Genomic DNA, 24045 nt, shown 5'->3' on the forward strand with positions numbered 1-24045 from the left:
CGAATTTGCATAATTTCAGAATTGGATAAATATATATTATTTTTGGGCACCACCATTAGCTTGCCTATCAGTTCACTGAAACAAGAAACTACATTCTCTTGAATAGTGGTTCAGGCCACAAAATAGCTGCCTCCAGGTGAGAGATCCACTTCAAAAGATCATGAATCAAAAATGATTCATCAATAAACACAAATTACATGCAGATGGAATGACTTGGAGAATTTTTGTAGCACGACTATACACATTTCATTTCTGCAGAGCACTAAAATGCGTCCATATTTAGATCTGTGCTTATCTTTGATTCCTGTCTATATCCATCTGGACTGCCAGCGGTGGGCAAGTTATAGTGGAGTACAGTGAGGGCATGTTCATATAACCATGCCCTCTGGAGATGCACCATAATTAGAAGTGGACACATCACCATATACTGTACATCTCATTGACGGAGTATCTCTTGCGGTTGGAGGGTTGGTGTATAGATCTGCGCTGATGACAACAGCACTATCTAGTCATTTCTGAATTGCTACTTGTGTACTGACCCCTCCAGCTGATAGCAATTCATTCATTAGCATGGGCTATATTATATTCATTTGCGGCCATCTGTTTGGATTACTTATTTGTCCTGACCCTAAATGAGGCACATAATATCACAAACCATGTAAAAGTCCAGCACTTGCTGTAATCGTTTCAATAATTAGTGTGAGTGTCTCTGCTACCCAGACATTAATAAAGAACAGGTCACTATTAGTGACCAATGGGAGAGATAAATGTTAGTGAATGTGAAGGTACTATAGATCTTATGAAGATTGATTAGAGAGGTGGAACAAAGATTTTGAAAGACTGAACTTATATTTAGCCAGTCATTACAGGTATTGTTTGGTTTGGTTTGTTAGCACAAACAACTGGCATATGATATTGAAGCGCTGCCTCACATGATTACATTAATAGACTGTTGAGGAATGCACATACAGCAACTCATGAGGAGCTGTAAGTATTAGTCTCCTGCAGCATGATTGTGACTATAATACCCCCTGAGGACTTCAGCATTCTAGGTGAAAGCACATTGGGAGTGTGAGTTTGGTGTCACCCCACCAGGACATACTATAACAGTCAGTCTGTTCTCATTATCGTGAAAAAAAATTAGGAATTTGTTGTCACTGGAAAAGGAACATTGAGTGTCTGAAGTATAGGAAAGTTTTGCAGTGTGAAAAGAGAAATAGAGAATATCCTGGATAAAGTAGGCCAGAGGAAACATCAGATACAGCTCACAGACCTTTCCTACAGTCTTAACGCACATGTGGCAATTCCTTTATTTCAGAGAAATAAAGTCTAAAAAGATATTGAGAATTTGGTTTTATACCTTTATTTTATTATTTTCTCACAAGCAATATGAAGAATCGGTAGTTGACCTGGACTTCATTTTACATACCACACACATATTAAAATCTGAGTCATGCAGAATTTCATGCATAATGTATGTTAGCTAAAAACTGGATTTAACGATAGAAGAGGAGTACCGCTGCCTCAGTTATATCCTTGCTGGCACTCCATCCTGAGCGTGTTCCATAGCCGTCCCAGTCAAATGCTGCAAAGTCTCCACACTGCCTGGGTAATCCTTCCGGGATGTAGCCGCCTCCTCCAATGCAATGCTACAAAATGGAAAGTATAAATAAATTTCGTGGTTAATTGAGTTTTGAAAAACAGCCTCTAAGCAATACTCTTGTAGCCTTGCACCACGGAAGTGATAACTAGATATATTCCTGTATACAATAGGCATACTTGCCTACTTTTAGGCACTGAAGTCCGGGAGATCCCGGACAGGGGACGTGACTAGAGGTCCGGAGGGGGCGGTGCGTAGTCAATCATGTCATTTTGGCCCCGCCCCTTGCACCAAAATTTATTTTTTGATGCGGGGGTGGGGCCAAAATTACGGGATTCACCGCAAATCGCATTATTTTGGCCAGGTATTTGCCGGATGCAGGAGATTTACCTGCTCTCCCGGAAGTCCGGGAGACCGACCCAGATTTCGGGAGTCTCCAGGACATTCCAGGAGAGTCGACAAGTATGCAATAGTGCCCATATTATGTAGTGCAGTGTTCATACTTACATGTTCTACATTGCAGCCCAACACCTTCACACCTGGGCACAAAGCCAGGGCAGCTCTTTCTGTGTTCATTGCTCTGAACTGGACATAGCCAGCAGTGAACTCTTCTACAGTCAGAGAAAGTTGTATTAGTAAGAACCTTTACACGTATCTCTTTCTCAGCTTACTGTAAAATGAAATATGATCTTACTTGATCCAAATGCTGAGTAGTATGATGCTGTCTTCTCAGCGCTTCCTAAGTCATATACTACAGGGATAGCAGGTCCATTATGTGACAGACAACCTCCAGCATTGTACACCACAGGATATTTCTGAGGGAGAATCAACAATTGTGGGTTCATGAGGAACAAACACATTGTGGTATATACTCCATTAAGTCACTACAAACTGCTACTAGGACTTTGTACTGTTTATGTGGAAATAATCAAAATGTTATAGATAGCTTCAGTCAGATCTACCAGGGGTGATTCACAAAACCTTTACACTGCTACATACGCAGCTCTATCACAGCTGGTACCATGTGTGAAGTGAAGTGGGCGGTACAGCGGCATGATGACGTCATTTGCTGCAAGTTGCATTGTGACATCATCGCCTGCACTTACCCCTTGGATCTCCCCTCTGGGATCTGTTGCAGAATGTAGGCAAATGTGACATATTGTGGTATTCTTTAACAATTTTCAGTATTCACTTTTATCATATATACACATTAAGGAGTCCTAGAAGAAAGTTGTCCACTGAGACACCGACATTCAGCTAAGAATAGTTACTACTTTTAACAGGGCTGTGATATTATGTTCAGTCTTGTTATATCATGTATCATGCACTACACTGTGGTAACATATAGAAGTTGGACCAGAATACGTTTCAGATTTATAAGTTGGGCTAATATGTATCTAGTTTAACGTGGACAAACCCAGACATAACATACAGTCCTTAGAGCATTTACTTTGTACAACTGGAAGAGATTTCCACCCTCTTGAGAAAAGAAGCCATTGTCTGTGCGATATCTCAGCAGAGACGAATTCCTCCACCCAGACAAGGGTGTCTTGTTGGGAACATGCCATATGCCCAAATCTTTGGTAACGATATCATAGTAGCCCGGATTCTAGAATCAAATAGGAAATAACAGACCATTATATCTTTTATGAACTGCATTATTCAGAGATTTCAGGTTTTCATGTGTTTTGTAAGATATGTAAAAAAATAGAATAATTTTAAAATAGAAACTGAAAGCTTTGAAGTCTTAATGGGCCTGATTCATTAAGGAAAGTTAAGTAAAAAATTGAGTACGTAGTCTCCTGGACAAAACCATATTACACTGCAAGGGGTGCAAATTAGTTTTCTATTTTGCACATAAGTTAAATACTGACTGTTTTATTCAGATCTGGGTTTATCTGGGTTTCTTTATCATCATCAGTAACCGACTGTAACTGATCACTTCTACTGGTTTCAACTTTGCTACCAGACACCCACCGACTGCGACTGCCAACTGCGCAATAGTTGTAGGAGAATCTCAATGCCACCATTAGGCTCCTTTGTGGCACCTAGAACCACTTACTTCTGTGGTAGCTGGTATAGCTGCTACAGTGCCTCTTTGCTGTGGGTTGGCTGGTACCTCCTGACCGCTTACTATGGATCAGGACTGTTGGGTAGTGGGCAGAGACCCTGGGTTCAACACAGGACAGCCAGGGAATGGATAGAGTGTAAGCTCTTATCTTTTGGTCACAGGATACAGCAGGCAATAGGTGTTGGGCAGAATCTTCAAGCAGTGATATTTATTTGCTCATGGGGTCCATACAAGGACCATTACATACTAGTTGTAGGTCCTAGTGATCATCAAGTAGTACAGATGGTATAATACATTACATGGTCAAACAGAGCTCTTTATATATTGTTTCTGACTTGTTGGTAGGGTGTAAACCAGCCACCTTTCCTAGCTGGCACCACAAAGTCTGAGATATTACTTTCAATGATTAGCATCAGGATATAATATGTTCTCTAAACTTGGATTTAAATGCAATTTTAACAATATTTACATCAATTTGTTAATTCCTAAATTACTTGTTGTTAGGTTTATTATTTCTCTAAGACACAGGATGAAAGGACCCCCTCCTGTGCATTCAGGTTAAAAGAGGTCTTTGTCACTCACAAATGAAAGGCCTGATTAGTATTTCTTCCTTTCTTACAAAAACACATTTGCTCCAATATATGCCTACTGCATTAGAAATCAATACATTTCTAATAGAAACATCAGTACCTTTGCAATGATATACAATAGCGCACTGCGCCACTAATTGAAATAAATGTATACAATAAGTGATCCAGCCACACTGCGTTATAAAGTGTTATGTGTACCTTGTAATCATCACTGGTAGCTCCATCAGGCAGTCCAAATGTGGCATAGTTTGCCCAATTGCCATCTCCTTCTGGATTGTTAATATTGTCTCCCTGCTGGGATGACCAGCGATCACCCACTGTGCATTTCCCATTCATGTTGTTCTCATGGACACTGGCCACTAAAGTCCAACCTCCACCATTGGTTGTCATGTCACAATAGGTCTGATAGGAAACTCCATCGTCAGTGGTCAGCATGTATATTCCATCTAAACAGGAGTGCAAATCGGTCATATATTATTCATATGAAGTTGATAGCATACACTTTACCTCTACATAAAGATTAACGTAAATCTTTATTTTATTTATAATTTATGTAAAACTTTCATACTTGTCATTAGAGATTAGACAGATTTATCTTACCCGTTGCTTGCTTATCTGAACGCTTGATTTCCTTGCAGCTCCTGTACCCATAGTTCAGACCGCCAGCGGGGTTCCCAGAATTTGACGCATAGCTGTTTGCACTGTCCTCATCCCAGCAAGCCAGCAGATTCAGAATGTTTTGCTTCTTTTCAGAAATAGAAGCATACTCTAAGGGCCAAAATCTGTGTTACATAATGAACTCACCAAAGCTTTCTAATTTGTAAAATACTTATTACCTATATATTATAATAATAATAATAATATGAATTCTATTGTGTGCATATTTATCTTCCCTAAAATTAATTAACACACCCATTACTGTACAAGCACTGTAAGCCTTTTTGGGTCATGATAATTATTCTATACAAGTATTATATGATTTACCTTTTTCACTTTATGTCATTGTAGCTATTGAATGACTTATGTGACTTGTTTTATAGGACACAGAATAATGAAAAACCAATTTCAACATAAATTAATCAATCCAATAGCTGAGCCCCTGCTGGATCCTCTTCATTAACCTTTGGAAATATATTAAAGCTCTAAATGAAAACAGAATGATAGTTCTATATAGCGCAATACATGCCAAGGTGGCCAACTAGAACTAAAGTTTTACACTCAACAAAATATGAATGCAATCGGAATTTCAACTGGTGTGAGGATCAGTGCGTGCAGAGCAGAGGCAGGCTGGGCTGGAGGGGCGAGGGGGCATCTGACCCCTGGGCCAGTCCCATGGTGGGTTACTTTGGGCTGGGTCACTGGACCATCTGCATTTTTTTTTTCCTTTAAAATGTTCTTAATAGGCTGCTGAGTTGAGTCTTGCCCCACGGGCTAAAATTTGCCAGCCCTCCCCTGGTGCAGAGGATAAATTATTTTTTCGTAAGGTTTGGGTGCAATCTTATTGCTCCAGTATTAATGAATTGGTTGAGTGAGTAAATTGTATCCTTATTTTTGCTAAGTTCTTAACCACTCTTGTTACAGATACGTTACCCCTCCAGCTAGTCAGATGATCTGCTAGCTCAATAAATAAATGCTGCTTGGGGAGTAAATGACTTGAAAAGCATTGTGCAGGAAAAACTCAATCCATATTTAAAAATACATAATAATAATTGTGGTGAAATTCAGTTTAGATTCATGTTAAGTTGAGAATAGACTTTGGTGTTAGCTATTCAGCTTAACATGCATTTTTAATACAAAGTACATTTTAAACTAACTATATAGCATCACAAATGTCCTAATGTTCTTTAATATTTTTTCCAAAATTGAATACAGAGGGACAAAGTTTTGTTTGTAATATGAGGTCACACCCTTATTACACCCCAGTTTTAAATCAATTTTGTAGTGAGCACAATATATGCCTATCTCCGCTGGATGCACCAAAGACATAACTTGTTACAAATCATTACTTTAGTTAATTTATGGTTTTAGAAAGTGTCATCAGCTGCAGCAATCCAGATGGGATAGAAAGATTATTTTAATTATTTATTGAATGCCAAATTACTCACCACATTTATTAGAGTATACTCCAGCAAGTGCCAATGAAAGCACTAATAGACCGTGCACCAGCATTTCCACTAAACAGATAAGGGGAGACAACAATATAATAAATATTAACATTAATGTTGGCATATACTATATAGTAATATCATACCCTTTATTTTGTGATTTACCCTGATTTATAATGTAGTCTCATTACAGTATTATGTACGTCAAATATTATAGCATATACAAGTATACACTAACACACAATGGAACTCTCTAACCATGCACATGTCAAATGCAGAATTGACTGCAATTTACATTGAAAATGGAAATGAATATATAAAACTATAGAAAGCAGTAAATGACATTAACTTGGTGATGCACTTTGTAAAAGATGATGCCAGCAAGCTGAAAATGAATAGGCAACATTTTAAGGTTATATATTTTGAAACAGTAAAAAAGTTAATCATATCCTACAAAACATTACATTTTAGTCTTTCTGAAAATGTCTAACATAAGTAATATTAGTTTATTTTATTACCAGTATTATTATTATTTGTAAAATGTAATAAATATCAACATACTAATAACTAAAATACCTGGATATCCACATGTTAAATACTGAACAATATCTTAAACGATTCATTATGTACAGTATGTATCATTTGGACTTGAGTTCAGTTTAGATCTGCTGATTAGTGATATTTACTCCAGTCACCAATTTCTAACCCTAAATCCTAACAACTACCAATGTGGAGGTTCAGGTAGTAAGAGAGAACCAACTGAGAGATGCATCTTACCAGTTTAGACAATCTTGCAATACTGTAGAACTCTGGTCCCAATGGTAAGATGTCGCTTTTTATATAGTCTAGCTCTGGTCCATAAACCTGTTCAGTGACATTTTTGTGGAAACCACAAAATACGTGTGAATTGTTTTTTTTGATTACTGAATAAATAATTCAGTTTTTGTTTAAACAATCACTTTATCTTACAATTTATATTTTTGCTAATAATGTAACTAATGTATGAAATATAAGTATGGCTTACATTTTATATATTTTGCTTGATCATTAATGATGCTGCAAATTATATATAATTATGTAAAGACACAGAATGTCACTTAGTTTTTAGTGACACATTTCAAACTTGTATTTCAAGAACTGTACTTGCCAATAGGCAGTCATTTCTCTTATCTTGTTATTTTAAAAGGATCAAATGCCATGTGTGCTCTGCAAATTTTGCAAGGTCACACATTTTGTTGTAAGGTTTTATTGCTTTTTATCCTAAGGATAGTATTTTGTTGATGGGTGTGGCAGGATGGAGACAGGTGTTATAAGATGTGAGGAGTTACAACAACTGTTAAAAATAAGCATAAAAAAGAAAAAGCCATTTTTTTGGGGGGGGGGAGAGGTGGTGAGGGAGGTTTTTTTTTTATCTGTGGGGTCGGTCGCCATTTATGGGTACTATCAACTGAGAGAGTTACTAGGAGGAGTGGTTGCAATTTCATACATCAATCAACATTATTAACACTTAAGGCAGAGATAAAGAAGAAATACGTAACATAGTTCTTACCAACAAATTTATTTGACACACTTGAATCCAAGGATTATCTGCAGAAAACCATTGCTCTCTTAAAGTCAACTTCTAAAATAAATCAAGCATCAACAAACAATGTCCTAATAGCACAATCCACATGGAAAGCTTCAGGGCCCCTATAGAAACCCCATACATTATAAATATTGTCTCCAGCTTGATCCATGTAGAATGAACAGAATAAAACACTGAGCAGTATCATTATACTTGTATATTTTATTTTAATGGCCTGGTATGGTATACTTTGTTTTTGCTGGATAAACAAAAATGAATCAAGATAAAATATATTATTCTTGGCACTACTCCAAATAGAAGAAAAATCAGAACTGCGGGTCATTTTGTAAACACATTATATATCATACATGAGAAGCTTGAACATTTATATAAAGCTGTGATCATCAGATAACACTGTAATAATAAGATGGCTCTATATGAACACCTCATTCATGCTAGAAGATATGTATGGACATCTTTACAGCGCAGGGCCACCTTAACTACATTATGGGCCCCAGGGCAATGCAGTGCACCGGGGCCCCTTAATATATATATATATATATATATATATATATATATATATATATATATATATATATGTAACAAAAAGTGATTTAATATATATATATATATATATATAAAATCACTTGTTTTTACACACACATGCACACTATATATATATATATATATATATATATATATATATATATATATATAGGGGCCCCCTTAACTTACCTTAAGTCCGATCCCCTTCTCTTCTTTTTTCCGCGCTGTTCTACGCACCTGCCTATTGTGCCCAATAGAAGAGATGGCCCTGTTACAGCGCTGCTAACCATGTACTAAATGCAATTCTATTCTTGATATAAATGGCACTTCACAGTCCAACTTAACCTCAGTTTATGGCTACTCCCTTCAGAAATGTTATCTTTTACCTTTATATCCAAAAATATTGGGTATCATTTATCATAATAGTAAAGACACATTTTTACATGTGTCACATTTGTGTGTTTAAATGCTTTTCCTACATTGGTATTTGTGTTTATAAAACATGTTTCTCTGTATCAAATGCACCCACTGAAAGTAAATGATAGTTCCTGATTACAGCAATGGAGTATCAACCATGGTTGTGCAATGCACATGGGTCCATGAGTCAGGATTGGCACACACCAGCCCTATGACTTGTAGGCCCACCTTGCAAGATGTCAGCGGTTGCGGAGAGGTTTACACACGCTGAGGAAGGGGATGGGTGGAGGGGAAGCACTTATTGTGAAATACGGACTTGGCACACCATTGTGCATCCTTTGGCAGAGTTGTGCAAACACAAGACTTTCCATTTCAGAGTGAGTTTATTGAGACAAGATAAAGCAGAAGATAGGGTACATTTTCAAGGGCATTATTTGCTGAAGGACTTTGTACTGTAATAAAAAGGAAAGATGTCACATAATAAAAACTGTCCCAATGTCCTCTCACTATTATTATTGATTTAAGCTAAAATTGAGGCTAACCCAAGCAATATTTAAGGATAGAAAATAAAAATTTAACTTTTTAAGGGGCGACACTAAAGTGGTATATGGTTGGACGCACAATTTGTGTCTTTAGATTTCTCTCACTGTGATAACACCAAGGCTTTTATGTTGTGCATTCAGTGCACTTGTAAATAAGGTCTACAGTGTTGTAGACTATGTTCAGTGCAAGAAAAAAGTATATTTGGATGTCTTTTTAAACAATTCAACAGGTGAATATCATTATTTAAAAGTATAGTGATGGTGATACAGTCATAGATGTATTGTCACACATACTGTAGTGAATAAATGAATTTCAAAATTGAGTTGAACGTGCTACCTGCTCACAGCACCACATTACTAGGCACACAATTCGGAGCCATGTCTGCTGACATCTGTAGGAACCGCGTTTAAAAAGGTAGCTCTTTGCACATTCCTGGGCATGACCATTCCTGTCTGCTTATGACAATGCCAGTGGCTTAGATATTGACTCTGAATCTGTGTTGACGGTCATTACAACTGACATATTGTCACGACTGAGTATAGCGTACCTGCTATCGTTGGCACTACTCGGAGGAAGGTGCGGATTCTAACGTGCCCCTGGTGTTCACCAGGGACCCTCGCAAGGAGGTATGGACTCAGCTGCAGGGAACACGCAGGTCGCGGTCCTTCCACGAGTCAGATAGCAAAGCACGAGAGAAATGTCAGACAGGCCAGTTCGGCAATGGTGCGGGCAATGCAGGTACACAAGGAGAATCCAAAGGGGTGATGAGTCAAGCCGGGTCGGTAACGTTCTGACAGCGAGGTACAAAAGGGAGATCCAAAAGAGTAGTCAAGGTAACCCGGGTCACAAGGGTCACAGGTAAACAGCAATAATCAGGAGGCAGGAAAAGGTCAGGAGATGGGCAATCACAGGAATACACTAGAAACGTTGGAGCATAGGAGGACCTGAAACTCTGGCACATGAGGTGGGATCCAAAGAGGCTTAAATAGTGCTGCTAGCCAATAGCCTCAGCACCTGTAGTGCTGTCATAGTCCCAGCGCCGTAGCGCTTGTCATACTTTAGCGCCGTAGCGCTACCTTCATGCAGCGTCCTGGCAACGGGAACGCTTCCAGATCTGTGGCCGGGCGGCCAAGCGTAAGTGGAAATGACGCGTCTGGTTGCTGTGCGGAAGGAATCTCTTGAGTTACTCATGTTACTCACGTTACAGAGGAGCATGAAGGTCCGATTTATCCACCCAAGAGCTTTCTTCAGGACCAAATCCCTTCCAGTGCACAAGGAACTGTTGTCGCCCGTAGCGAATGCGGACATCCAGAATCCGGCTGATCTCAAACTCTGTTCCTGAGGAGGTTTGGACTGGGGGAGGACGAGATGGAGGTATGAAGAATTTGTTAAGCACCAATGGTCGAAGTAAGGACACATGAAAGGAATTATGACATCGTAATGAGGCAGGTAACTTTAACTTGACACACACAGGATTGATGACATGCGAGATGACGTAGGGACCAATGAAACGTGGAGCCATTTTCATAGATGGTACCTTAGTGGAAAGCCATACTTGATCCCCTATCTTCAATAAAGGAGTAGCCCTTCGGTGGCGATCTGCAAAGGTCTTGTGGTGCTGTGCTGCCTTTTGCAGAGCTGCTCTAGCTTTGACCCAAATGAGGGAGAATTTTCGATAGAGTGAGTCCACCGCTGGAACTGAGAAGGACGAATTAGGAAATGGGTCTGGGATAATAGGATGCATCCCGTTCACAATAAAGAATGGAGAAAACCCGGTGGATTCATGGACGTGGTGATTGTGCGAGAACTCCGCCCAGGGGAAAAATTGTGACCATCTGCTTTGATTGTCGGCAGTAAAGCAACGAAGAAAAGTCTCCAAATCCTGGTTGATCTGCTCGGTCTGACCATTGGTCTGGGGGTGATATCCCGACGAGAATTTTAACTCCGTACCCAGCTTTTTACAAAAAGGCCCTCCAGAACCGGGAGATGAATTGAACTCCTCTGTCAGAGATGCTTTCTCTTGGGCAACCATGGAGTCTGAAGATCTCTTTGATAAACGTGTCGGCATAGCGACTGGCCAAAGGTAGAGCTGAAAGAGGAATGAAGTGCACCATTTTAGAAAATCGATCAATGACGACCCAGATGGTATTGAATCCTGAACTGCAGGGAAGGTCAGTAATAAAATCCATGGCTATACTCTCCCAAGGAGCATTAGGCGTAGGCAGGGGACGAAGCAATCCAGCAGGAACCTTCCTGGAAGTTTTGTGTTGGGCACAAATGGTACAGGCTGCAATAAAGTCCCGTATATCAGCACGTATAGTGGGCCACCAGAAACGACGACAGAGAAGGAATGTGGTCTTTTTTATACCAGCGTGACCCGCGATACAGGAAGAATGGGCCCATCGCAATACATTGAGTCGTAACTGTGGTTCCACAAATGATCGTTCTGTGGGAGGAGCATCCTTAACAGTATTGGTAATTGCAACGATGTTAGAAGGGTCGATAATGCATTGAGGAATCGATGGATTCAGGCGATCTGTATCATCAAAAGAACGGGATAGAGCGTCTGCCCGCCCATTTTTAGCACCTGGACAGAAGGTAAGAGTCATATTGAAGCGAGCAAAAAATTATGCCCAGCGGGCCTGCCGAGGATTCAAACAGCGAGCTTCACGAATGAATGTCAAATTTCGGTGATCTGTGAATATGGTAACAGGAAATAAAGCGCCCTCTAGTAAGTGTCGCCATTCCTCAAAAGCTGCTTTGATAGCGAGAAGCTCTTTGTCTCCGATTCCTTAATTAATCTCGTTAGGAAGGAATCGTCTGGAGAAGAACCCGCATTGAGAATGGGTACCTGAAAGTGTTTTTTGGAATAACACAGCTCCAATGCCTATTGAAGAGGTGTCTACTTCCACAAAGAAAGGTCGCTGTTGGTCCGGCTGGGAGAGAACAGAGGCCGAGGAAAAGGCTTTCTTAAGAGTAGTAAAGGCAGAAACAGCTTCTGGAGACTATATCTTCGGATTGGCAGATCTCCTAGTTAACGCTGTGATTGGAGCGATAATGGAAGAAAAATCTTGGATGAACTGCCGATAATAATTGGCGAACCCGATGAACCTTTGAATACTTTTAAGGCCCTGCGGTTGAGGCCAGTTCAAGATGGACGACACCTTGGTGGGATCCATCTGTAACCCAGAGCCGGACATGATAAACCCAAGGAAGGACACTTGGAGAACTTCAAGGACACATTTTTCCAATTTGCAATAGAGATGGTATTTGCACAGTCTTCGTAAGACCTCCCTCACTTGTTCTTGATGAGAACTCAGGTCTTTAGAAAACACTAGAATGTCATCTAGATAAACAACTACGGAGGTGTACAATAGATCTTGAAAGATGTCATTAACGAAAGTCTGAAAGATGGCAGGAGCATTGCAAAGACCGAAGGGCATTACCAGGTATTCTAAATGACCATTCCTAGTATTGAAGGCGGTCTTCCACTCGTCACCCTTCTTTATACGGATGAGGTTGTATGTCCCTCATAGGTCTAGTTTAGTAAATACTTGAGCCCCGCTGATCCTGTCAAATAGATCGGAGATAAGAGGTAACGGGTACCGATTTTTGATAGTAATCCGATTCAGAGGTCTATAGTCAATGCACGGGCGAAGGGACCCATCTTTTTTCTTGACAAAGAAGAATCCAGCCCCAGCAGGAGAGGTAGACTTGCGAATAAACCCACGTTTCAGATTCCCCGTGATATATTGAGACATTGCCAAGGTCTCTGGGTGAGAAAGAGGATAGGTTTGCCCCTTGGGTATAGGTTGATTGGGAAGCAAAGTAATGGAGCAGTCCCAGGGCTGATGGGGAGGTAACGACTCGGCCTCGGTCTTACTAAATACATCTTGAAACTCGGCGTATGCTGCTGGAAGAACTGATTCCGTAACAGTGGACTGAGCAATAACTTGAGAACCGGGAGGCAGAACACTAGATAGACATCTATGATGGCATCCTGTACCCCAACGGGTAACCTGAGCACGATCCCAATCCATCTGCGGAGAATGTATTCATAGCCAAGGTAGCCCCAAGATAAGGGGATTAATGGATTTTGGAAACACCAACAACTGAATCATCTCGCTATGGAGGGCTCCTACCATTAACCGAATGGGAGAGGTGATGGAGGAGATGGAGCCACTGCTGACAAGGTTCCCATCCACTGCCGTTAACGATAATGGTTGAGGCAAGGTGAGTGTTGGAATGTGAAGCCCAGCAACGAGAGTGGCAGAAATGAAGTTCCCGGAGGAGCCGGAATTCACAAAGGCCGTGGTGAAGAAGGGACCTCTAGAGGTGCTCAGGGTGACTGCCATAAGAAGCTCAGGGGTGTGTTTAGAGTAGGGAGCAATTGTGGATACTCCTATACCGGCCTCCCTGCTACCATTTAGGAGGACGGGTTTCCCGGTCTCTAAGGACAGACCTTGAGAAGATGTCCGGAATCGCCACAGTAAAGGCAGACTCTCTTTCTCCTGGGGATAGGCGAGAACGTCCTACTTGCATGGGTTCGTCCATAGGCAAAACCGGGTTTTGAAATTGTGGAGCCAGACGAGGAACAACCCGCTTAGAGTCAGGACGTTCTTGGGTGCGTTCTTGATAACGTAGGTCTACTTTGATACATAGAGCAATCAGGGTATCAAGGTCAGAGGGAAGATCCCGAGAAACTAGTTCATCTTTAATACAGTCGATTAGACCTTGCCAGAAAGTTGCGACCAGCACCTCGTTGTTCCACTTCAGCTCTGACGCTAAGGTCCGGAACTGGATGGCATATTGCCCGACAGATAAGTTGCCTTGACGCAGACTCAGCAAACTGGTTGCAGCAGAGGCTACTCTCCCAGGGTCATTGAAGACTCTCCTGAAGGCTTCAATAAAGGAGGCGGTGTTATTAAGAAGAGGGTCTCCATTCTCCCACAAAGGCGAAGCCCAGGCTAGTGCTTGACTGCTCAGGAGGGAGATCATGAATGCCACCTTCGTACGTTCTGAAGGAAATGCTCCTGCATTACACTCAAACTGAATGAAGCACTGGTTCAAGAAACCCCTGAATTTTTTGGTATCTCCGTCGTATTTCTCAGGCGCGGGGATACGCATGCCTGAGGTTGCTGTTGATACGGTCACCACACTAGAGGACGCCACTGAGGAGAAGGTAATGGCTGGAGTGACAGGCAGAGAGCCCTGTAAAGCATCGAAGCGTGTAGCGATACCTTGAACACATTGTAGGAGATGTGCTTGGGCTGTTTCTTGCTGTTCTACATGCTGAGCCAAATGAATGAGAAGGTCCCGGGCTGAGGGTTCACCAGTTCCTTCGGTAGACATCGCCAGAGTTTACTGTCACGACTGAGTATAGCGTACCTGCTATCGTTGGCACTACTCGGACCAGGGACCCCCGCAAGGAGGTATGGACTCAGCTGCAGGGAACACGCAGGTCGCGGTACTTCCACGAGTCAGATAGCGAAGCACGAGAGAAATGTCAGACAGGCCAGTTCGGCAATGGTGCGGGCAATGCAGGTGCATAAGGAGAATCCGAAAGGGTGGCGAGTCAAGCCAGGTCGGTAACATTCTGACAGCGAGGTACAAAAGGGAGATCCAAAAGAGTAGTCAAGGCAATCTGGGTCACAAGGGTCACAGGTAAACAGCAATAATCAGGAGGCAGGAAAAGGTCAGGAGATGGACAATCACAGGAATACACTAGAAACGCTGGAGCACAGGAGGACCTGAAACTCTGGCACAGGAGGTGGGATCCAAAGAGGCTTAAATATTGCTGCTAGCCAATAGCCTCAGCACCTGTAGTGCCGTCATAGTCCCAGCGCCGTAGCGCTTGTCATACTTTAGCGCCGTAGCGCTACCTTAATGCAGCGTCCCGTTGCCTGGCAACGGAAACGCTTCCAGATCTGTAGCCGGGCAGCCGAGCGGAAGCAACCAGACGCGCTATGCGGAAGGGCAGGCGGCCGCCGAGCAGTGCCTGACACATATTACATATGTGGTCAGCTGCTGCCTAAGGGGACAAGTCTAGCCAATGTGACCTTTGCACATCCTGCAGTAAAGTCTATCACTTATTTGGTGAAGAATGGACACTCATTAGACTCTGCACCCTTAGATGAGGCAATTCCTCCTGCTAGCAGCAAAGTGGATCCACTTTTGTCATTTTGCTTCCCAATTTGCCAAGTCCTTGAAAGCAGTGTGGTTTCATCGTCTACTTTGGTTTCAACTAGAGATGATCAAAGTTATGGTGGAAAGTTATGTAAATTGAATTTCGTGCAGGAAAAGGTCATTTTGCAAAGGTCCAAAATTTCAGAGAAATAGTCTTTGAACCCGCTTTTGTTTTTGCCATTCCACACTCTATTTGTAAATTCTGTTTTCTGATGAATTTAAAGTCTTTACATAGAGCTAGGATGACAATATCCATTCATTCCGCTCTCTGGTGTGGTTACGGTAAAATAAAGGATAATCAAACAAGCATTATATTAAAAATAAAGTTCATGTGGAACAAAAGTGATAGTGGAATTCTGGGAGAAACTAAATAGATAAGCACATTACTTAAATGCCAACTACTACCTCAGTAACATGATAAATTCTGCACTGGAATGAGATGAAGACTCCACTGAACAGTTTTAAAAATGTTCACTCCTCTCTAGACTGAATAATGGAGAAACACTTATATTATCAATGATAAAGTGATATTAAAACCACATAATTTACTTTCTGCAATGATTACTCACATGGACTTGCATTAGGTGGTTGCTGCTATCGGCATCACAGTTGTTTATTCTGTCCCTGCACTTGTTGTGTCTGCATCTCTAGAGCCAGTTACTATCCTACACGAGTACTTGCAATTTCCTTAACCCATGCACTTTTTCAAAGGTCAGATGTTGGCAATCACATTGTACTCAGTTCTATTGATGTCATAGATATATAATATAGATGGCTCCTGTGCCTAAGCAAAAGGTGTTTAAAGCTACTTTTATGCTACTTGGTGCCCCTAGTGCTGAAACTGGCAGCTAGAAAGATGATGCTTCCAACTCCTGCTGCAGGAGCCTTGTCTGAAGAGAGATCAATGCCATGTGATGTGTGGACCTAAGTAACGTGCACCTGGCACTGCATAGTCAGAAGCAGTTGATATGGTCTACTCCCCCTTTGCTCTAGGGAAGATTTCCTGTGATGCACTATGATGTAGATCCAGCCTCCATGTGCTATAGAGTGACACAGCTGATCAGATTTATTTCATTAAGCCTCACAGACCTGCAAGTGGGAAGACTTATCACATTTAAATACTGTCCTACGATAGTCCAAAACAAATTCAACTGTCAGCTGCAGATCAAGAGCAGACCAAGTTACTAGCAGAGATGATGGTAATTGCATACGTCTCTCTATCAATATTCCATGAGGGTTTAGTCCTATCTTTGTTAGTAGTGGATCTCTAGTAGTGGATTTTTGTTAAAACAACATGCTGTCTTCCTACTTTTTTTTCTCAAAGCTTATGTATAATGTGAACCGTGCTATTTCTGTTTGATTCCTAGAGCTTTAAATATGTAAAATGTAACCTATCCTGTGCAATGTGCTATGCAAATTTACTGGTATCTCAAACCTAAATATAAACTATTAAACTATATAAATGATTAAAAATATGTTGCTGACTGTGGTAATGACTGCTTTACAAAAAGGCAATTAAGTAATTGGTCGGGTGGTAATAATAACATTCACAAAAGCTGTAATTATAACTTGAGAGACCTGAGTCAATTTAACTAATATAACTAATAAACTGGGTAGGATTTAAATTAAAACTGCTCACGTGGGAGCGGGGATAAAAAAAAAAATCTTACTCAGAGTTCTGGTTCAACTTGCCCTATATTTTTCATCTGAATGCATCAAACATCTGGGTTAGAATAAACTATTCTTGTTCATACTTATAATCCAAGCCCATACTCCTAGTACAAGATACCATAATATTAACAATGTTGTTTGCTGTTACCAGACCAATATTGCATGCAGAGATGCAGAGGAACTGATATAGCCTGCAGGTCAGGGTTAGTTCTATATCTTTTGTCATTACGAAATGTTGCCTCACAGCTTAATCTAAGCCTCAATGGCAGAACCGATCAATAATGTACTGTATCTAGAGCAAACACAGATAATTTCTGAATGCAATAATAAATTACTCTAAACTGACTGGAATAGATAAGAGGATTTGTCTAAAATGAAATTAGAGGCGTCCCTTAAAGGCTTAAGGCTATAACAAGGATGTTGGATTTTTATAATTACCCCCAGGAAACAGTGATAAATTGTGTAGGGTACTATTTGGCCAGTACTTGTCAACATTTGAATGTACTTTTCAGGGACAAGTTTCTGTTGGACATGGGAATCTAAGTACTCTGGGCCTGATTCATAAAGGCACGCATTCTGAGCATGCCTTTCTTCTGTATTTAGGCTTTGGGCTTGCCCGAATACATCAAGGCATGGATCTCTAGATACATGCCCTGTTGAAATCGCGTGCAGGGCTGCTCTGTTCAGCCCTACTACACAGAACGCTGCAGGTACATATTTATCTGTCAGCTCCTACAAAGCTACTGGACCTGCAGGCTCTATACTGTTAAAATAAAGAAGTCCCCCCCCTCCTAACGATATTAACCCCTTTTCTGGCAGCCTAGTACTGGTAGTCGCAATATCCCCATTAGTTTAATTTTAAAAATAAATAAATTAAAATGTAAATAATTCACAATCCTCATTTAAACCATATCATTTTATTAAAAATAATAAAACCACAAATATACTTACCATCTGTTGTTTTCATCTATAATGGATCCATTCTTGTAAGCTTTTTATCCTTAAGGCTTGAGTCCATAATAAAAACCATAACATTCCAAGGTCCTACAGGTAACCAAAAAAAATCCAAGGTCCTGTAGTTGTCCATTTAAAAAAAAAACAAAAAAAAAACAAAACAAATTCCACTGCTAGTTGAAAAAAAAAATCTTCTTTTTTCTTTCTTGTGGAAACCAAATAATCCTCAGGATACGGCTTGGCAAAATAATAAACCCACAAACAGAGTGACGCAAAGTTTATTCCTCTATGGAGGAACAACCGCTGCAAAATGAAATATTGAAATATTCTAGGTCTATTTATAAGCTAAGGAGTTTCCCATGACAGTGCAGGAAACCCCCTAGCTTATAAATAGACCTTGAGTCTTTCAATATTTCATTCTGAGGTGGCAAATATATATATAGTACTAGCAAATTCTTAAGCGCTTTACAATTAAAAGTAAATGAAAACTTGGTAATACAGACAGGTAAGAAGGCCCTGCTTGCAAGCTTACAATCTATGGGTCAATGGGTGTTTGATACATGAGACTAAGTGCTACCAATAGCATATTGATCCAGCCAGAATGCAAAAGTACAACGTGCTAAGTGGGCTGTATGATCCAGTCACAAAGCAATGTTGGTCAGGGGTTGGAGGATTGTTGTCTTGTGTCAACTGTGTAAAGGGTGGTAATAGGGTAACCTACTGAGGTTAAGAGGATAGCTGAGGAATATAATAAGCTTGTCTGAAGAGGTGGGTTTTCAGAGAACACTTGAAGGTTTAAGGACCAAAGTAAAGTCTTATTGTGTGAGTGAGGGAATTCAACAAAGTAGGTGCAGCCGGAAAAAATGTCCTGTAACTGGGCATGGGAACAAGTAATAAGAGTGGATGAGAGAGGCAGATCTTGTGCAGAACAGAGATTTTGAGTTGAGAGATATTTTGAGAAATGTGAGGAGATATAGGTTGGTGCAGTTTTACGGATGGCCTTGTATTTTAGTAGAGGTATTTTATTATGGATTTGGTAAAAAAAACAGACAACCAATGTAGAGACTGACAAAATAGCGTAGAAGAAGAACAATTTGCAAGGAAAATCAATCTAGCCGTTGCATGCAAAATAGATTGTAGGGTTGAGAGTCTGATTTAGGGAAGACCAGTAAGGAGGGAATTGCAATAGTCAATGCGAGAGATATTGAGTGCGTCAATTAAAGTTTTTGCAGTGTCTTGTGTGAGATATGTGCGCATTCTGCCCCTTGCAGTTTGGGCATGTATAAAGCATTACTTGCCAACTCTCCCGGACTCTCCAGGAGATTCCCGAATTCCGGGTAGGTCTCTCTGCATTAGGACACCCTTGCACCGATTGGTGTGAAACCAATGCGAGGTGGCCTAGTTGGATTCTGGGCAGGTTTTAGGGGGGTTATGGTTCTGGATGGACCTCCCTTTGGTGTACGCTGGGCAGAGCTATGATCCAGAAGGCCTGTTCTGAGTCTGCATTCGGACACCCTTGCACCAATTTGAATGAAATCAAAGCGAGGTGGTCCATTTGGATTCTGGACAGGTTTTAGGGGGGTTATGGTCCTGGATGGAGCTCCAATTGGTGTACGCTGGGCAGAAGTTTGACCCGGGGAGCCTGTTCTGAGACTTTCACTGGATGGACTTGGATGAAAACTTCACAGACTGGTAACATTGGATCCCATAAGACATGCTAGAGGTTTGAGGTCCCAGTCGGACCCCCCATTAATATACGCTGGGCAGAAGTTTGACCTGGGGAGCCTGTTCTGGGCCTTCCACTGGATGGATTTGGTTGACATTTAATATAAAAAACAAAAATGACACTGGGCAGCCACCACATGGGTTTGTTGGAAGAGCTGCTAAGCTGCTAAATATTTTTAAGAGGTTGACACTTACATCCAACTCAGTGATAACTTAATAACTTGAAAATTTAAACTAGGGCAACAATGGGTACTTCAACTAGCAATAAATAAAATACGGTGTAAAATTCCTCCTAACCATCATTTCCGTCCAATGAACCATTTGGGTTTAACCAGCTAAACCAACTACCATCTAGGTCGTTTTCAGGTTCATTAAATTTCGCTTTAAATTCTTCTTTTAATTGTTTAACTTTGAGTACTTGTCCTACAATTAAATCAGTAAAATGATCAGGGACATAGCTACAGCAAGCAGGGCCCACTCTTTGACTCAAACTCCCTTGTGCTGCTGTCCAGTAGTTCAATGCCAAATTCTGCTGGTTTATCACTTTAGCCTGAAATCGCAGAGTCACTTAAAACCTGTGTGTTGTCTCATAAGTAACATTATCAAATAATTTAGCAAAAGCTTATAAATTATGCATGTTTTTCACAGAACCCCCAATAATTGACAAAGAGAATCCCAACTTGCTATACCAAGGCTCATAACTTAAAACATGATGTGTTGTCTGTTAATTGCTCTTTATTGCATTATATGACGTGGCACAGCTCTTATTTCAATGGAGTCTTGTATACAGGGAGCCGTAGACAATCACGCTATTGTACAAGTACCTACACCTCCTGCTGCCAGTATGATTGTGTGGTATTATATATTAAATTCCACATTAAATCATTACTCTTACGCTGATATAAAGTACAGTTAACAGATTCCCATATAATACCCAAATGCCTGTCAATAGCAATCGCTCGTATCCACTTTGTGGCTGAAGATGCTGTACTGCATATCTGTACCGGATAGTCAGCCATTACTACCCTGTTTGCTTTCCACCACTGAGGAGCTGTCCAACCAACTACATATAAAGACACTTTGGTATTGTTAAAACGAGTTGATATCAAGTTCGTTGCAAATGTCCAATCCTCAAGATCAGGTAATGACAATTCATTCCAGCTTACTGGTATAACTATGTAAGGTAAAGTTCCTGCAGATATTGTTGAATGTGTGCAGATCCAGCAATTGGTTAGTTTGGTGTCTTAAATCAGCCGATGATGCATATGGATAAATAGATTCTCCCACTATCCAACTCATTTAGTTCTCTTGTTCCTCTTATCAATGTATCATTCTTGGGATAATTCATGGAAGTATCTGAAGTCAGTTCAACAATTAAAAATATTAAAGCAATTAGAACAGGTAATCATAGCAGAGCCAATAGCTTCTTGTCAGGCTTGGGTCCGAACAAGGCAATGTAAAGATTCATCTTCTGTGTTCGATCATTCTTTGGGATACAACCTAAAAGCAGAAAGATAAACAGGGCTAGTTTCATATGAAATATATACAAAATATATAGGAACGGCGCTCAAAAACTATAAGACTAACATATACATGTACAGAGATATAATGAATGCAATAAAAAACTGGAGGTCATTGAGAGGTCATACACTTTCTCCCAATCCCTCCTTTGTAATTGCAACACAAAAGAAGAGTCTGCTATTATAAATAAATTATTTATCTACTGTCTCTTCTCCAATGATTTTCCTTAAAACCGACCAAAAGTCCAAAATGTCACTTCCCAATAATTTCTTCTTCCCTCGTGAGAATACTCGGAATGGAAGACCAGAGATTCTTAGGGAAAAACCAACAGTCAAAATCATAGTGCAGATTGATAGACCATAGTGGTTTCAAAGAAAACTGTGTTTTTTTTTAGCATGCAGCACCGAATTCTCCCAGTGTGATATTGAAAACTAAAAACCCCCTAAGGGTATGCATTTACGAGAAGGGGATAAATATAACACTTGTAATGAATTTCTGTGCTGTTCGCTCCTTCTGCCGACACAGCTTTCCTCCTTCACTTAGTTAATTAAACAATTTCCAGAGAGGGGGAATGAATACAGGCATATAGTAAGATTCTTTGATAGCCACTCCTTCTGCCGACACAGCTTCACCTCCTTCACTTAATGAGTTAAGCAATCTCCATTTGAACATGTATAAATAGAAAGCTCTCATAGTATGTCATCTTTTATAACAATTTTATTAACACACTAATAAGTCACAGCGTTAAAAAACAAGAATAAAAAATAAAAAATAAATAAAACTTCATCTGCAGATCCTATGTTTGGGATTTCCCCTTACCCCGAAAAACAGCGTGTAAAATATATCATTGGAGAGTCGGCTTTCTCCACAAACACAGCCCTCGGGGAATGGAGTATTCTCACAACATCAGGTATGTGCTCCCGGTTGAACCCATCAATCAACATATAATTTAAATCCCCACGCAAATTATCTCTGCATACTTCTGTAGTCAACAAGGAACAGATCTCAAGATACATTCCTTGTAAGCTTTAAAAATTCAAATCTTGTAAGCTTATAAAAACCGAAATAATCCTCTGGAACATACTTAGCAAAACAAAAAAAACCCTGTAAGACGACGCATACTATCCTCTGTTTTAAGAAGTTGGCACCGTATAATGAAAATAAAACAGCCGTTAGGTTCATTGATGACCTGGGGCATTCTCACTGACAGTGTGGGTAACACTAGTTGCACTCTGGAGTAGGTATCTACTGCTGTACAATATTGTACTTTGCATTTTCCTGTAGGAAAAGGTCCTATGAAGTTCATCAGCCATGCTTGTTCAGCTTGTTTTCCTCTGGCAATAGACCCTAAATCTTCAGTGAAATCTTTTCTCTGATTTGGCTATCGACAGGTTTCACACTTTTGGACAATGTATCTAACCATGATTTGTGTGAGAGGAATTCCTTTTGCTTTAGCCCAGTCATATGTTCCTTCAGCTCTTCTGTGCCCTGATTGGACATGAGCCCTCTCTCCAAGATTGTATAACTCAGTCTCAACCGTTGGAGATAGTTCTATAGCTTTCACTTGCACCAGGGCGTCTGCGACATCATTGTGCTCAATGCTTGTATGAGCATTTACATGGCCTATGCTCACTGATCGTTTGTCACACTGATTCCATATATTAGTCCATAAATTAGGGCCTTCTCCAGATTGGCTTACCGTTGACTCTTCGGGCATCCAGATAGTTAAATCCTTAATACTGCCAAAATGTCTGTATAGATGACAATATGACTGTCTGTTTCTTCAAGACACATGTTAAATGCTTTCAGTTCTGCATACTGACTGGATTCACCCTCTCCACTCTCCACTCTCATGTAGTGTAATTTGTTGTATAGGTTGCTATGCTGCCGCTGTCCAGCTTTGACCATTTTGTGTTAAAGTCGCTGACCCATCAGTAAACCATACTAAATGCCTCTGTTCTTCAATCAAAGAAGGGTAGAGCTCGGCTACTGTTACAGGGCCACTTTCTATCTATAAAAGGGGTAACTCCTGCTCTGCAGCATCAAATGTAATCATGCCAGCCAGCTGTCTGCTAACGAGAAAGGGTTCTTGTGAAGATACTCCACCTCTTTCTCACAGATACCAAATCCATTTCTGTAAGGTGGGTTTCTGTGCAACTGCTGTCCTTCTTGTCTGACCCATCCAGCAATTGGTAAATCAGTTCTTATGGTCACTGGCTGCTGTTTTGTGGTCGAGTCCACATGCTGTAAGGCTGTGTATGCAGCCAGTAGTTGCTTCTCTAGAGGTGATTATCTTCATTGGGCTGGATAAAATTATTTAGCCGAAATTCCAATAGGAGTATTTCTATCTCCTGGAGCTGGAGACTTCTGTCAGGTAGCCCATGACATTCCATGTTCTGTCACTGTAACATCTAGAAAAAAAAAGGCTGATTTGAGTGTAGTGAACCTAGAGCATTATGGGTCTGTATGGCTTGCTTTGCAGTTTGAAAGGCATCCAAATTCAGTATTTTTTTGAGTCACAGTGTACATGGGTCTTAATTAAGTCCAAGATG

The 24045-nt window shown here is 40.6% G+C and overlaps 1 protein-coding gene across 1 annotated transcript; it reads right to left on the reverse strand.

Moving 5' to 3' along the window:
* Positions 1–1347: 1347 nt before the first annotated feature.
* LOC142095330 (intelectin-1-like) lies at positions 1348–14563 on the reverse strand. Its single transcript, XM_075178283.1, has 7 exons — positions 14452–14563; positions 4862–5029; positions 4460–4707; positions 3051–3209; positions 2295–2415; positions 2108–2211; positions 1348–1649 (listed from the first exon to the last, which is right to left on the reverse strand). The coding sequence occupies exons 1-7, from the start codon at positions 14561–14563 to the stop codon at positions 1497–1499; spliced, it is 1065 nt and encodes a 354-aa protein (XP_075034384.1). The 3' UTR covers positions 1348–1496.
* Positions 14564–24045: the final 9482 nt, after the last annotated feature.

This window comes from Mixophyes fleayi, chromosome 6, assembly GCF_038048845.1.
Source record: "Mixophyes fleayi isolate aMixFle1 chromosome 6, aMixFle1.hap1, whole genome shotgun sequence".
Taxonomy (NCBI): domain Eukaryota; kingdom Metazoa; phylum Chordata; class Amphibia; order Anura; family Limnodynastidae; genus Mixophyes; species Mixophyes fleayi.

Bases quoted from the DNA above. Each gene is read 5' to 3' on its own strand.
- LOC142095330 (XM_075178283.1), bottom strand. From the start codon at position 14,563: ATGCGTATCCCCGCGCCTGAGAAATACGACGGAGATACCAAAAAATTC. The intron at 5,030-14,451 runs GTACGAAGGTGG...TTTGGCCCTTAG, and splicing joins AGGAGCATTTCCTTCAGAAC to AGTATGCTTCTATTTCTGAA. The intron at 3,210-4,459 runs GTACACATAACA...ATTTGATTCTAG, and splicing joins CTACCAGTGATGATTACAAG to AATCCGGGCTACTATGATAT.